The 16,289-nt window shown below is 33.7% G+C and overlaps 1 protein-coding gene across 5 annotated transcripts in view; it reads right to left on the minus strand.

Moving 5' to 3' along the window:
• Epha5 (EPH receptor A5) overlaps positions 1–16,289 on the minus strand; it is a 303,516-nt gene that overhangs the window by 256,575 nt on the left and 30,652 nt on the right. For all 5 annotated transcript variants that reach the window (XM_013008946.1, XM_013008943.1, XM_013008945.1 and 2 more), the window contains exon 2: positions 15,270–15,334. In XM_013008946.1, the coding sequence (XP_012864400.1) occupies positions 15,270–15,334 (65 nt within the window). The remainder of the gene's footprint in view (positions 1–15,269; positions 15,335–16,289) is intronic.

Below are 16,289 nucleotides of genomic sequence, written 5' to 3' on the forward strand. Positions count from 1 at the left end.
AGCTCTGCTTTGAAGGCCTTGTAAAATTCCGCTGTAAAGCCATCTGGTCCTGGACTTTTCTTAGCTGGGAGGTCTCCTATTGCTGTTTCTATTTCAATGCTTGATATGGGCCTGTTATGCTGGTTTAACTCATCTTGGTTTAGTTTTGGCATGTCAATATTTGCTAGGAAATAGCAGTAATCATTTTGTTTGTATTTGAAGACTGTATTTCAATAAATGCTAACAGATAAGAAGGCCATACTTTGAAAAATAAAAAGAAGCATCAGAATTGTTTGATATTTAAATTTATTACCAACAATGAATGAAGGGAATGAATTCATTTAATTCAAACAGAAATGTTTGTTTTATTTCTCCAGTTTTACATATATTTTAGTAAATTCATGAGAATTATAAAAGTAAGAACTGCTTATTATGTTTCCTAACGTTCCCAGAAAATATTCCTAGTAGATACATCATTATTCTGAACAACAACTTAAGTATCACTCAATATAGTTTACAGTTTAACGTTCATGTCACTATAAGAATTTTTAAGACCTGTAATGCCTTATAGACTCACTTGTATAAACATACAATTTTCAGTCTTCTAACTAATGTTTAAAAAGTTAACATATGTTGTATCTCTTTTTATTATATATTTTTATTTTAAACATACTGTACAAAGGGGTTACAGTTACATGAGTAAGATAATGAGTACATTTCCTATTGAGCATTGTTACCCACTCCTCTGTTTTTCCCCTGCCATCTCTTCCCTCCCCACCTCCCCAACTTCTCCCTCCCTGCACCCCCCACTCTGAAAGCTGTAAAGTTTGGTTTCAATATAGTGTCCTGTACATCTCATTGTTACAATGGGTCAACCAATATCCTTATTTCAGCGTTTTGCTATTTACCTTCCTTTCCCAAATTAGAAAAATATGTATATACAAGATGCAGGTCACCAGAATCAAATACAGTGAAAACGTGGGTTATTGCATGGGGGAAGACATACAAAAAAAAACAAATATTCACACAGTACATTATAAGCGCATTAAAAACAACAGCAAGAAAGATAAAACCTCTTGTGTCCCTATCTTAGGGTTCATTTCACTTAGCATCATCTTATATGGTCATATGTACATAGCTTTTGACCTTTCCTGCTTGTCCTAAACATATATTAGTTATTGCAAATAAGGGAAACCATGGACTTATGTTTCTTTGGGCCTGGCTTACTTCATTTTTTTATTGTGAAAATACTGTACAGAGGTGCTAAAATTACATGGGCAAGATAATGAGTACATTTCTTATCAAGCATTGTAGCTTCCTCCTTGGTTCACTTAATATGATTTTTTTCCAAATCTTTCCACTTCCTAACAAATGGGGTGGTGTCATTCTTTCTGAACTTGAAAACATTACAGGAAGGAATAGGAGAAAGTCTAGCCCACAGATTAAGAGAAGATCTTCACTAATCATACAACAGACAAGGGTCTCATATCTAAAATATGTGATTTTTTAAATAATGAATGACTAGCAGAATGTGGCACATTGTTTACTGGATAATTACTTGCTGGGAAAGTAAACAAATATATACACAACTGTAACAAGAAATGTAGTTAAAAATTTTGACTTCAAGATAATATGCAAAAACAAATTTCAAGCCAAAGCTGTATTTTAGAATTCTATTCACATATGTGCAATATACTGTGTTTTAGGGAAAAGAAGTTTCTGTGGGGTTTTATTTATCTGCCTTCTCTGTAAAGAGAGAGTAATGGGTAAGAACACATATCTGTCTAATTAGAGCCTAAGATAAGTAAAAACTATTTCATTTCTCATGTATTAATATTAAAGTAGAATTAATTTTATTATCCCCTTGTGAATGGTAGGAATGAATTCCTTTCTTTTTTTAATTTATTTTGTTTTATTTGTGAACATATTGTTAAGAGGGGTTACAATTACATGGGCAGGATAATGCGTACATTTCTTACCAAGCATTGCAGCCTCCTCCTTTGTTTATCCTTCACATCCCTTCCCAGCCTCCCCCCTTCCCCTCCAGTCCCAATCCTTCCCCCCCCCCGCACGAACATTGTAAAGCTCATTTTCGACATGACAACTTGTACTTCTCATTGTTGCAACAGGTCCACTTGTATCCTTAAACGACTTGTTTTTCCCCATCTCCTCCACAAGTTATACTGACACCAAATATAGTGAAAGCAGGGGTTATACTGTGGGGGAGGGACATACAAAGCAACAAAGAAATAATCTTATGAATGTGTTAGAAACACATGCATGAAAGAAAAAAACATTAAAATACATATCTAAGGGTTCATTTTCCTAACATCACATTATCTGACCTTTTGCGCTTGACTCATACATATACTAGATATTGCAAATAAGGGAAAACATGGGGTCTATGTTTCTTTGGGCCTGGCTTACTTTGCTTAATATAATTTTTCTGCAGGGCAAATGACATAGCTAGCAAGATCAATAGAAAGCCCACGGATTGGGAGAAGATCTTTACTAGCCATACAACGGACAAGGGTCTCATATCTAAAATATACTTGGAAATCAAAAAATTAAACCCCCCAACAACAAATCCTCAAAGAAACAACTGCCCAATAAACAAGTGGGCGAAAGAATTAAAGAGAAACTTCTCTGAAGAAGAAAGAAGGATGGCCAATAGACACATGAAGAAATGTTCAACATCCCTAGCCATAAAAGAAATGCAAATTAAAACAACATTGAGATACCACTTCACTCCAGTTAGAATGGCAAAAATCAAGAACTCTAACAACAACAGATGCTGGAGGGGATGTGGACAGAAGGGAACCTTACTTCATTGTTGGTGGGAGTGTAATCGTGTTCAACCACTTTGGAAAGCAGTATGGAGGTTCCTCAAAAGACTCCACATAGGACTCCTCTATGACCCAGCAATCCCACTTTTGGGCATTTACCCAAATGTTTACAAACAAGACCACACTAAAGCCACCAGCACAACTATGTTTATTGCAGCATTATTTACCATAGCTAAGATCTGGAACCAACCCAGATGCCCCTCAGTAGATGAATGGATCAAGAAAATGTGGTATATATACACAATGGAATTCTATGCCTCCATCAGAAAGAATGACATTGTCCCATTTGTTAGGAAATGGAAAAACTTGGAATGAATTCCTTTCTAAACAGAGCATGCACATACTGGTTAGCGCAAGTCTGTAAGGAAAATATAGAACAAGTCTGGTCTGGCCCATTCAACATACAAGAAACTATGTATAGACTATAATTCCCAGTAGCAAGGAATCTAGTTATGACAGAGTCTTCAACAAAATTTCTGAGTTTGTATAGGAAGTAATCCTTATGTAGGGCTATTAAAATGAAATCGAAAATAACAATTATTTCATTCTTATTACATTATATCTCTACATTCCACTGGGTTTTATATGAAGAATTATACTGGATTCTGCTATTTCTTATGTAGGGATGCAATAAATACAGTAGGTAAAATGTTTCCTGATCAAATAATTTGAGAGGATATCCATGTTCATCACTATATAAAACGTTTGGTACAGAATAGCAGTTAGCTGCAGTAGTTTTAGCATTTTCCAAACTTAGTATTGAAACCTTTCTACCTTAACACACTAATCCTTTCATAATATTTAACAAAAAGTCAGAGTTGGAAATGAATTCAGAAATTTTAAGCCATGTTTATAATTGTCATCATAAAAAGGGTCTTTTGCTACAATGTATGATCACTGATGGATGTGTAGCTTGAGACACAGAGATTTCGATTTTACCACTGCCTTTTTTGTTGGACCTCACTACACTTAATTGCTACTGTAGAACAGTACAAATTAGCAATTCAGCAATGAATTCTCACACTTCAATAAATCTGTAATTCCATCCTCCAGTTTTTTTACCCCACATAGGACCATGATCTGATTATTTTCAACAATCATTAATTATTTCATGTTAACATCTTCATAAATGATCTGATGATCATTGTAAATTTGACCTGATAATGCTAATCATCGGATTTCAAACCCAACTTAAAATAATAAATGTATAATCGTTTGGCATGAAAGAAAGAATTTGAAAAATTATGAATACTTTTAAAGTGTAGCAAAACGAAGTAAAATTTAAAATACCACCCAGTATGTACTTGATTTATCCAGCAAGGACTTGTTTCGTTATTATCTATCCTTGTTTATCTATGCTGTTTTGTAATACAGTGTTTATAGATTTGCCATATCTGAAATTATTTTCAAAAGCCTTGAAAGCAAATCCATATATATGGGCCATATTTGTCTATATATTTGTCCACGACTATGAAGAATCCCCCTCATAAATACCTAAGGTTCACTTATCATTTTCCACAGCTGTGTCATAAATTTTTCATCTGAAAGTGTTTGGAGCCCGCATAAGAGAATGTTTTTTTCAACATTATAATGATTGCATATATGATATTGCGACTTCATTTTAATTTCTAGCTTCAAAGGACAACACAATATACCTAGATGTCAGAGATGAACTTCAGTGCAATAATGAACAATGTTATCATGAAAATGAATGCTGGTTGTCTAAATGGATAGCTGTGTTCATATCTCATCACATGATAGCTGCCTTTCACCTTTCAAGTTAATGACATTGTAATACCGTATTCCAGAACCCTGTTAAATCCTCTGATATTAGCATCAAATTTGCCAGTGTTATTTTGGCCATAATAGCTTTAATTTGTATATGTTAAGAATATTTTTAAATCCAAAAATTATAATAAGAGATAAATGTAACATACTGTCACTACTGTAAATTACCATTAAAATTTTCATTGTTCAACCTGAAATCAAAATAAACAGCTCAAGGAAATGACTGTCTTTCCAGATTCGACTTACAGTTAGGGCCTTAATAGTGAAGAATGGAAGGCACTGGTAACTCATGCCAGGAAGAAAGAAAGAAAGAACGGAAGGAAGGAAGGAAGGAAGGAAGGAAGGAAGGAAGGAAGGAAGGAAGGAAGGAAGGAAGGAAGGAAGGAAGGAAGGAAGGAAGGGAAGGAAGGAAGGGAAGGGAAGGGAAGGGAAGGAAGGAAGGAAGGAAGGAAGGGAAGGAAGGCAGGCAGGCAGGCAGGGATCAAAGAAAGAAAGAATGAAAAAAGAAAAAGAAAGAAAGAAAGAAACTGATAGTAAAGATTGCCTTTCCTTTCTGTTTTTTTTTCTTTTTTGGTGGAGAAAGGTAGTCAGTATTTAAACTCAGGATCTCATGCTTGTTTGACTTGTTTGCTTGCTTGTTTGACTTGCTTGCTCTATACATCAGCCAAGCCTTCAGCTTGGTGTTTATTTGGTTAATTATAAATGGAGTCTTGAGGATTTATCTGTCCTGATGGTCTTTGAACCATGATCTTCCAGGTCTCAGCCTACTGAGAAGCTAAGAGAACAGATTCAAGCCATTGACAGTTAACTGTTGCTTCGGAGAGAACAAGTTATCAAGAGACAACTTTAGATGCAGCACAGGGACTTGCAAAATAAGGTCAGACAACCACAATGCTTCTTAGACTCTAAGGAAATGATGAGCTAATAGGATGTTATTAGTTTTGTAACTTCTCATCATAACTAGCTATGACCAGGGAGCATAACAGAATTTTTGTCATGGAAAATAATAAGTAAATGGCATATCCTTCAAAATGTACGAATAGAGGAACAAGATTGTACATAAACCAAATAAAAATTATCAAGTACTCTTAAAATAAATATGTACTAACTATGTAAGTCAGGACTTAGAACCTTTGTGAAAACTAAACAGTATAACAACTCGTCTCACTGCAGATTTTGACAATATAATATTTCACATTAGTAACTACTTTTACAGGTAAATCACATTTACATAGGTAAACAACTTCATATGTACAGAAACACTTTCTCAACAGAATTCTTAGAAGACACTAATTGTAATGAATCCCAAATACTGTATTTTTTTTCCAGAGCTGATCTATTTGTTGCAGAGATATACACCAACAACCTGAGAATACTTTGTGTGCTTGATTTTATTCTCACCCCCAACCTAACCACAGTTGTCTGCTCCAGTGATAGAGTGCTGGATCAGTTGGAAACATCATGATCTTTCTGTGTGGAATTCAGAACATGCCCAGTGTGAGTTGACCTCCTTGACAGAGGAGGTCATATTTGGAATTGGACTGAGGCCATGTGCAAAATGAAGCAAAAGAATCTGATCTGCTACAAGAAGAATGCAGAAGTAGCCAGGCAGAAGCAGAAACTGACAGAAAAGGTGACTACTGGGCTCATGGGAATGTGCCTGATCTTTTGCCTTCATTGTTTTAAGAATCAATTAATCTTTACTTCTCTGATTTTATAGTAAGGGTTTGATGTAATGTCATTAAGTCATTGTACAAAAGAGTTGCCATTAACAAAGCAGTTTATGAATACAAGTCATCTTGAGAAATGTCACCGATCAATATTCTCACCCATCACTCCCAAACAACCCTTCCCTTGCTTGTTTTAAGTTTTGTAAGATATAATTAAATTCTTGACTGTATTCTCCTCCCCTCTTTTCTTCATTTGTCTACCACTCTCCCCTGGAGCCCATCTGATCTCAAGGGTCTGTTACATTGTCTTAAGTTAGCTGAAGATTTCAGTAACCAGTAGCACATGCCTATAATGCTAGCTAAAGCACAGGCTAAAATTTGAGAGTCATGGTTTGGAACCAACTTCAGCAAACAGATTCAAAACATTTCTATCTAAAATTAATGAGCCAAGAAGCCACAACTGAGTTGTGGAGCAAGTGGTAAAATACCAGATGGGAACAAGAAAGCCAAGTATGAGCACAGGTTCTGAGTTTAAGCCCCAATACCAACCTCCTCTCTTCCCTCCAAAAAAAAAATGTGCTGTGAAGCCTTCCATGTTGACTACAATTAATTGAAATTTAGCAAAGAAAATGCAAAATAGCAAAATATATAAAATAGAAGGAGTCTGAACGCCAATTGATAATTATCCTTATAGTTGTTTTATTTCAATATTAACTTATTTCCCATATATGATGACTTCTTAAGAATAACTATGTCTGAGACAAGCAGAAATAGTCAGATAAGCTGATGTTAGGTAAAATGAACCCCAAGATAAGGATTCAAATTTTTTTTTCTTTCTTGCGATTGTTTCTAACATATTTATAAGATGATTTCTTTGTTGCTTTGTGTGTCCCTCCCTCATGGTTTAACCCGTTTTCACAGAACAATATTTAAAGTGTTTTGAAGATCAAGTCCATCAATTCTACCACTGCTCTACATGCGGGTACAAAATTTTTATCAGGCTAAGTATTTTTATAGATTTGGTTAAGCCCAACAAAAAATCTATGAAACTACTTATAGTTGATTTTGAAAATATTTTCCTTATGTAACTGTGAAGTTGCACTTGGTATATAAATAAGTGTACATTTCTTTTTTACTTCATGAAAATGAATTTTTCTTTAGTTCTTTAAGTGTTTTAGAAAAGTGTAGATAGAAAAAATCTATATGTGTGCTAACAAGTCCATTTCCAGGATAAATTTTAATAAAAACTTCTTGAATGTTTATTAATAAATGACAGAGATATTTCACCTAATCAGTCAGTACCTATTTTCCATCCCACATTTTAACTAAAATATAATTAAAACATAATAAAATAGCATGCTAAGTAAGAGTCATAACATAATGACTTCAAAAGTCTATCATAATCACTATCTACTGCATATGTTGATTAGCAGCAAACTCTAATTTAAAAGCATAGACACCAAGAAGACACACTTTGCACAGTGAGTGTTTATCATAGGCTGACTACGTGCTGAACACTGAATGGCAATCTCATTCTAATCCTTCTAATAACCATGTACAGTAGGCAGTCTTTCACATAATTTAGGAGGTAAAAGTAGACATATTAACTAACTTGCCAGCTACCAGATCATAAAGGTTAGAACAAGATTTTGCTTCTGGATTAGCAAATCAATATTACTATGTTAGCTGTCTTGTCTTATAGGAGACAAGTATTTTAGAAGTTAGCAATTTGCATCATACTTAATAGAAAATTAATTTGTTCCTGAGTTGTGAATGTATTTGTGCCAGTTGTTTAATTCAAAGTTCTAAGGAACATTAACCAAAATCAAGGTCTTTTAATAGTTGAGGAGAGGAACTGAGCCTAGTTTACCACTGTAATCTCAAATGGCTGTTAAATTATAGCTTTTGGTAAATAATTCGTCTAACTAAATTAAATATTGCTAAGCTACATGATACCAGACAAATAAAATTCCCTAAGTCCAAGTTTTGACAATTTTTTATGATTCTTGTTTAGCTAAAACTTAAGCTTTTAGTTTCAATTACAAGATCTAGACATCTAATCACATAACAAAGAGTAACAAGTATAGCCAAAATATATAGTTGTGATTTACAGCAATATGCTGAAATAACGGAAAAAAATTTTCAGGGTAGTACAAAGCACAACATTTATACTAACAGTAAATAACCCTACACGTATCTAATTTTGAATGTGTTCAATACATAATCAGAACCACATTGATTCAGCTTAGAAAGTGGTCACCCCTCTGTGTGGTAATGAAAGGTTTATGCTATACAAATTGACCTGGGCCTTAGCATGATTAGCATTGAGATGGACTGGATAGAGGGAAGAAAGGATTATTTCAAGAAACGTATGCAGAACATTAGAGGTCAAGTTTTATATGAATCATTTGGGATACTTCATTGGAAAAAAGTGATCAGTATAAGACCACAAGGGGACGAGCACTAGGTTCTAAATTATGGTAGTTCCAGGCAGTTGAGCTTGGACTATGATTTTTTCCTTTAGTGCAAGCATGGAACATTGTAAATGTGAAGAAAGGCAGAGAATATGGCAGTGAATAGAAAAAGCCTCAAAAACTTCAAATGCAAGAAGACTCCTTCCCCTACTGCCTTTAATGGAAATAATCAACAGGAAAGCTGGATGATTACAGTATATTTTTTTCTCTGTGGGAGATGGAGATTATGTACTCAGAACTATAAAGCATTTGCTAGCAAAATTAATTCAAATTGACTTGCATGGGAGCACTGTCAGATGAATTGAAAACAGCTGAAGGATGGTTTATTTAGAAAAAAAAAGTATCGTGATAAACAGCAATCACACTCCTGCAAAAATACCTGGTGTTTGGGTTCCAGGGACCTTTGAAAGGCCCAGATTTATTTGACATCTTCATTAATAAATGGGAAGATGAGAGTTTGTTTTTTTTCAGAAATGTTATATTTACATATTGAAACTGGTGTAAATATCAATGAGACTAGAAAATGTTTTCTGAAGAAAACAGGATTGGGGTCTATATTTTAAATAGATTCTATCATTTGGCAGAGAAATATCTTAGATAGATGATGATGAATATGGAATACTTAGTTCATTGAGCTATCAGGTCAAAGGTGGATTAAGGCAAATGTATTAACAAAAGGGTGATATAGAAAAACTTCATTTCCCAGCTTATACTTTTAAGTTTTCCTGTAATGTAGAAATGTATTTTGAGGTCACGAAAGAGTTACATTATTTTATACTGATGTCAAATATATAACCAGTGATAACTAATGTGTGAATTATATATATATATATATATAATGCATTAGTATTAGCAAATATTATGTTATTATCCACCCTGTTTTCAGTATATTGTGACTACTGATAATTCACGCTATGTATGGGCAGATATGAAACAAAACAGGCATCACATTTGCTTCATTTGAAGGAGCAAAGCTGGACATTTTAACAAACTTTTTTCATAACTGCTAAGATTCCATGTGGGAAATCTAAATGCAAAATTTTGTATCTTTTAAACTTCAGTGTATGCTTAATGACTATCTTGAATCCTTTAAATTATTTATCTTAATTACCTTATGGGTAAGAAGTGTATTCATTTTCAAATATAATGAACACAAAGCTACTTTGGATGAGTGTGAGCACTGTTCTTCATTACATTGGCATTTGAATTATATATTATAATATCCATTCCCTTAAGAATTCTTTTCTATCATTGTCCAAATAAAGAGCTTTACTACATCCACTAATCAGTTCTTTCTTACCCAGTTCAGCATTACTTTAATCTTTATTGCTTCTCCATGCTTAGTGTGGGCCTCTTAGCTTGTTGTTATTTTATTCTCCTTCAGTAGGAAACAGCTAAAAAAAGGTTCTGGCAAAAATCAGGGTGATCATAACCAAAACAGAAGAGATAAGCAGTGCTCAAATTCATTTCCCCACTGTCTTAATTTGGAGAACATGAACAGTATACACACACACACACACACACACACACACACACCTTACACAATTTGTTCCCAGAATGTTAGTGCCAGAATAGAAAAAGCAGATTAAGACCTTTTCTGATTAAGCATGAGGCATGAAGGGTGTTTGCATAGTCCACGTTGAGTAATCTATTTTTAATTTTGAAAGTGAATAAGACTTTGTTTCAAAAAAATTTTAGTAAATAGGACAAAGTGACAATAAAAGAAACCATTATGTTATTATATAAATGTTACATTTTTCTTTCTCTCCTAGGCAGAAACCAAGTCATTCTTCCTCTATTTTAGTGCAATTATGAATAAAGTCAATACTGTAAAGTTCTGAAATGAATTAGTGATTACAAATGATCCTAATGTCCTCAAAGATTAACATCATAAATTATTTCAAGAAAGTAGTTGTTTTTTATCTTTTTCTGGCTGGGAGAAAAAATACATATAGAACAAATAATATAAGAACTTCCCATAAGATTCAGAAATGATGCCCGAGAGAGTGTAAAAACATCCCACTGTGGCTCCAAGAAGTAGAGAATATCCAGAGGGACAGTATAGTTGCACCAACGCAAAGGAGGCAGATGTGTCTTATGGTTACCTCTAAAAATAGCATATGGAAAAAAAGAGCAATGGTGGAATCTCTGAGATGTAAGGGTGTAATTCATTCTAAACAAACACCTACAACCATTAGTTTTATTCTCATAAGAATAAGCCTGGAACATAATTGCTCAAAATTTCCAGGAAACTATGATGTTTAGCATATGCTTCTGCTATGTAGATAAATCAGAATTAGATGTTCCAGAAAGTGACTAAAATAACTCTAAGGTAACTAGAAGGAAATAAAATATATTCTTCAGTGTGTTTATAGTTAAGCTGGTAAATCTATAAACAGATGACTGATAAGTTAAGGTAAAAAAGAAATGATGAAGAAAATACTAACTGGGAAAATATTCATTTCAGGAAGAGATTAATGGGTCTATGGTTGTTCAAACAAATGACTCTATCAGAAGGTTAAGATAAATACAATGCTATCAGGTGGTAACCTGTTGAAAATAGTTTTACTATTGTAACCGAAATTGTATTTACATGAAGTAATATTTTCCTTTAGAGAAACATATTTACATTTTAGGGCTTTTGTCTTTTTCTAAAATATAGACCTGTGATTGGAACCCCACAAGTGAAATTTAATGTGAAGGTGATCAATAGAGATATTTTCATAGACAAAAGATATATTCATAGACAAAGTTAAATTCATAGACAAACTAAAATTTTGGTACATTTAAAATACAATAAAAATTAATTTGTTGTATAATTTTAAAACAGTGAAACAACCTTAAATACAAAATGCTGAAGTGAAGGATGACAGTCTGGAAAGGCTGTATGCTACGTGATTCCTACCATACAAATTGTGGAGAATGAGAAACTCTACAGAGTAAAAACCAATATTTACGATTAGGGAGGGGTGGAAGAAAGGATTGATAGTTACATCATTGAGAATGTTAAGGCTATGGAATTATTCTGCATGAGCCTCTAATGGTAGAAAAATAATGGCATATATTCTTCAGATCTACATAATATACAACAGTGCATTTTAACACACAGTATAAAACTGGTTTAGTAATAATGCATCCATATGTGTATGCTAAATCTAACGTTTATTAATTTTACCAAAATATGGCATATTAATGGCTCCAATTAGTAGTAACAATAGTAATTTTATTAATGTAATAATGGTAGCTTAATAGCAGTGAAAATGCTACCAGAATGTTGTGATGGTTTATAAGCACATATGTCCTACAAATTTAAAAAAATTAAATGGAAATGTTTAATTACACAGAATGTTAATAAAGTTTAAAAATATTTTTAAACATGAGATGCAAACATAAACAAAAGATAAGAACAATGAAGTCTATCATAAAATCAACGAATCTCAGTATCTCTTTCTGATCCTCAGTACTTCTGAAATTGTAGTTAATAGAATCACTGACAAATTTAGAAAAGTTCCTTCAATATTTAAAGCTGAAAATGTTTTGGAATCTCAACATGAATCTTTTTCAAAGGCTGATCTGGAGAAAAAGTATATTTGTTCAAATAAGCAGTGAAGTTTAGAATTGAAATTAACTACTAATATTTTATAACAATTCATCTTGAGCTCATTCTGTGTTTTGCTTTTTTGGTTGGATTTGTTCTTCTTTACAATTAAAGACTGTTTCTGAGGGTAAAATCTAAAAATTTCCTTCCTCATTATTGATTTTATTTGAAGTGAAATTAGAATACTGACTCCCACATTGAGCGTGTAAAATATGAAAACTCTTAGATTCTTCCTAAGCTTCACTGAATAGCCAGTGGTTATTTGTTTTAACAACCAAAACACTGTTTTCTGACTACATTCTTAACTTACAAATCAGCTTTTTAATCAGACATCATTGTTTCTATTTCTTAAGTAGTTAGAGATCCCATGGTTCATTAAGGATATTATTCCAGTTTCTATTAGAAATAATACTATGAAATAGATCAATACAATTAGCTATCCTTCCCATTTAGCAGACTAGAAAACAGATTCAAAGAGCTCCCTCCCTCCTAATTACATACAGTGATCTATTAATATAGCTAGGAGTGAAATTAGTACTTCCTATTAATTGTGTATATTTAAATCAATAATTACATCTATATACATACACAAATATAGACATATACATATAAGCACACATGATTATTTATTGTGTATATTCAGGACATAAGTTGTAATGTAAACATTTGGGCTCCTATATGCTGAACATTGTTTCAACATGTATGTTTCAGCAGCAAAGGGCAAAGTAAATGCCATTAACTTCTCATTTAAAACTTTCTTTGAGATAAATTTTCTTTCCAGCACCGATTCCGGTAGGGAGTGGTCCTGGGGAGCTTTACTGAGAACATGATGCTGAAGAACTCATCATTTGGATTAACTCACCTGTGGTTCAAATAATCAAGAACTGGGCTGGATTCAGTCTTTTACAAACTGCATAGTCTAGGTTAAATTACCTATCTTTAATTGTCTTAATTTGCCATTATCAACAGTATGCTAACTAATGTCTGTGCATTTTTAGGGCTAAATTTTGGTTACATAAAACCATGTACTGAAGATGCATGGGGGTGGGAGGATTGAAAGACAGGACTAGAAATCCTTTCACGTCCTACCACGTTGTCTTTGTGTACTCATTCTCAGCACCATAAATACCATCAATTCTCAGCATGCCACAATTCTTCATTCATTTCTTTGTTTAACATAGTTTTAAATATTCAGAAGGTTTAAGTATTGCTCTTAAAAATCACAGATTGAAAACATTATTTATCTTAGGTGTCAGGGTGGTCCTATAATAAGTGTGAACAATTTTAGCTTGGAAAGCAAAATATATTAAAATATTAACATTACTAGTGAAATTTTTCTCTCTTACATTGGATTGTTTTTTTACATAAAAGTCATGTGATAAATCCATACATAAATAAATTATATATGTATATGCATAAATATATAGTCTTATATGTGCCATATTTTATACAAAAGATTTCACTATCAATGTATATGATAAACAATACATAAAAAATGTTAATTATAGCTGGGCACCAGTGGCTTTTGCCTATAACCTAGCTACTCAGGAGGCTGAGATTTGAGGATTGTGGTTTGAAGCCAGTCTAGGCAGGAATGTCCATGAGTCGCTGAGATGCAAGTAACTATCAGAACACCGGAAGTGGCATTGTGGCTCAAGTGGTAGAGTGATAGCACTCTGGGCCAATGTGCAAAGTTTAAGCCCCACGAATGAATAAGATAGATGGATAGATAGATAGATAGATAGATAGATAGATAGATAGATAGATAGATAGATAGATAGATAGATATGTTAATTACAAATATTTTTAATAAAAGCATGTTTTCTGAAATTTTTTCAGTGAAGAAATCTTCAAAAACTGGAATAGAATATTTAAATATTGATTATAAACTTTTTTTTTTTTTTTTTGTCGGTTGTGGGGCTTGAACTCTGGGCCTGGGCGCTGTCCCTCAGCTCTTCAGCTCAAGGCAAGCGCTCTACCACTTGAGCTACAGCGCCACTTCCGGTTTTCTGGTGGAGATAGGAGTCTCTACGGTCTTTCCTGCCTGGGCTGGCTTTGAACCATGATCCTCAGCTCTCAGCCTCCTGAGTAGCTAGGATTACAGGCGTGAGCCACCAGCGCCCGGCTTGATGATAAACTTTTAAGTTAAAATATGTGAAATATTTAATAGCAGTGAAACTTAAGTTATTTTCTTCCAGTGTTTTCATTTTTCTTTTTCTTTATTTCCCTTTTCTTTTATCTGCCGTCATGAGGCTTGAACACTGGCCTGGGCACTGTCCCTGAGCTCTTCAGCTCAAGGTGAGCACTCTACCACTTAAGCCACAGTGCAACTTCCAGTTTTCTGGTGGTTAACTGGAGATAAGCATCTCATGAACTTTCCTGCCTGTGCTGGTTTTGAACCACTATCCTCAGAGCTCAGCCTCCTGAGTAGCTAGTATTATAGGTGTGAGCTCCCAGCTCCTGGTTCAGTTTTCATTTTTCTAATTAAAGTTGAATTAAAATGAATTAAATATAGAAATAAATTAAAATGAATTGATCTCATCTTTGAACAGGTATTTGCTACAGATATTAATTTTATTTCAATGAAACATAATTGTAATATTAAAGTATCATCAAACCAAAATATTTCTTTTATGTATGAACTCATGCTGAAAGCTGATGATTGTCTTCTAAATGCTGAAACTTTACATATTTTTAGGAGAAATATTGAGGAATATGAGATATTTATTACTTAATCACTGGAAAAACATTGATGACTTTTTCCTGTCACAGTCACCTTGAGGCCTTTATCACACCTCACACACTGTCCCTCAGCATTTGATAAGTGTATTCAGAGAATATCCAATTCCATGGACATACTATATGCTGCTATGCATGAAGGTCATGTCTTAGGGTAAACTGAACAGGAACTTACCCCATTTTTTGGGAAAGCAATCCATCCCAGGTCCCCCATGACAGTGCGTGAATCCAGTAAATTCACTGAAAGAGAAAACATACAACTGGTTAAAAGGCATAACAATGTTTCCCTATATAAATAGTGTTACTAAAAGTGCATACTTTTTACAAAAATCATATTAGTCTGTTTCTATAATTAAAATATGAAAGCTGTAATTTATAAAAACCATTATTGTGGTGAAAGATGACAAATTATTATTGTTACTATTATTATTATTAGATGGTGTTCAGATTTGAATTCAGTGTTTGACATAGGCTAGACAGACATTACTGACTGAGCCACATCACCAGCAAAAGCAATATTTAACAAACACTGGGATAACTGTTACAATAAAAATTCATAAGCAAGCCAAATTCAGGTAGCTTACGCCTGTAATCCTAGCTACTTAAGAGGCTGAGATATGAGAAATCAGGTTCAAAGCTATCTCATGTTGGAAAGGCCCTGGGACTCTTTTATCTCCCATTAATCACCAAAAATGGAGCTGTGGCTCACATGATAGAGTGCTAGCCTTGAGAGAAAAGCTCAGAGGCAGTGCACATGTGCTGAGTTCAAACCCCACAACTAGCACATAAATAAATAAATAGATAGATAAAAAGAAAACAAGTGGGGGGAAAAGAGACACAAAATAAGGAAGAGAAAAAAGAAAAAAAGACCTAACACTAGTTAGGCACTAGTGTCTAGCTACTCAGGAGACTTAGATCGATCTCAGTTCACTGCTAGCCAGAGAAGACACATGTAAGAGAGTTTTGTTTCTAGTTAACAAGCTAAAATCTGGAACTAGATGTGTAGCTCAAATACTAGAATGTGATCCCTGAGCAAAAGATTTTAAGTTCAAACTCCTATACTAGTACACACTAAGAAAGAAATAAAGCATAGATGATTGGATCGATATAGATATATAGATAGATAGATAGACAGACAGACAGATAAGTCAATCAAAAGCCTACACAGCTTTGTGTAAAGAAACTGGATTTTGGG

Source organism: Dipodomys ordii, unplaced genomic scaffold (assembly GCF_000151885.1).
Source record: "Dipodomys ordii isolate 6190 unplaced genomic scaffold, Dord_2.0 Scaffold8, whole genome shotgun sequence".
In the NCBI taxonomy this organism is placed as follows: domain Eukaryota; kingdom Metazoa; phylum Chordata; class Mammalia; order Rodentia; family Heteromyidae; genus Dipodomys; species Dipodomys ordii.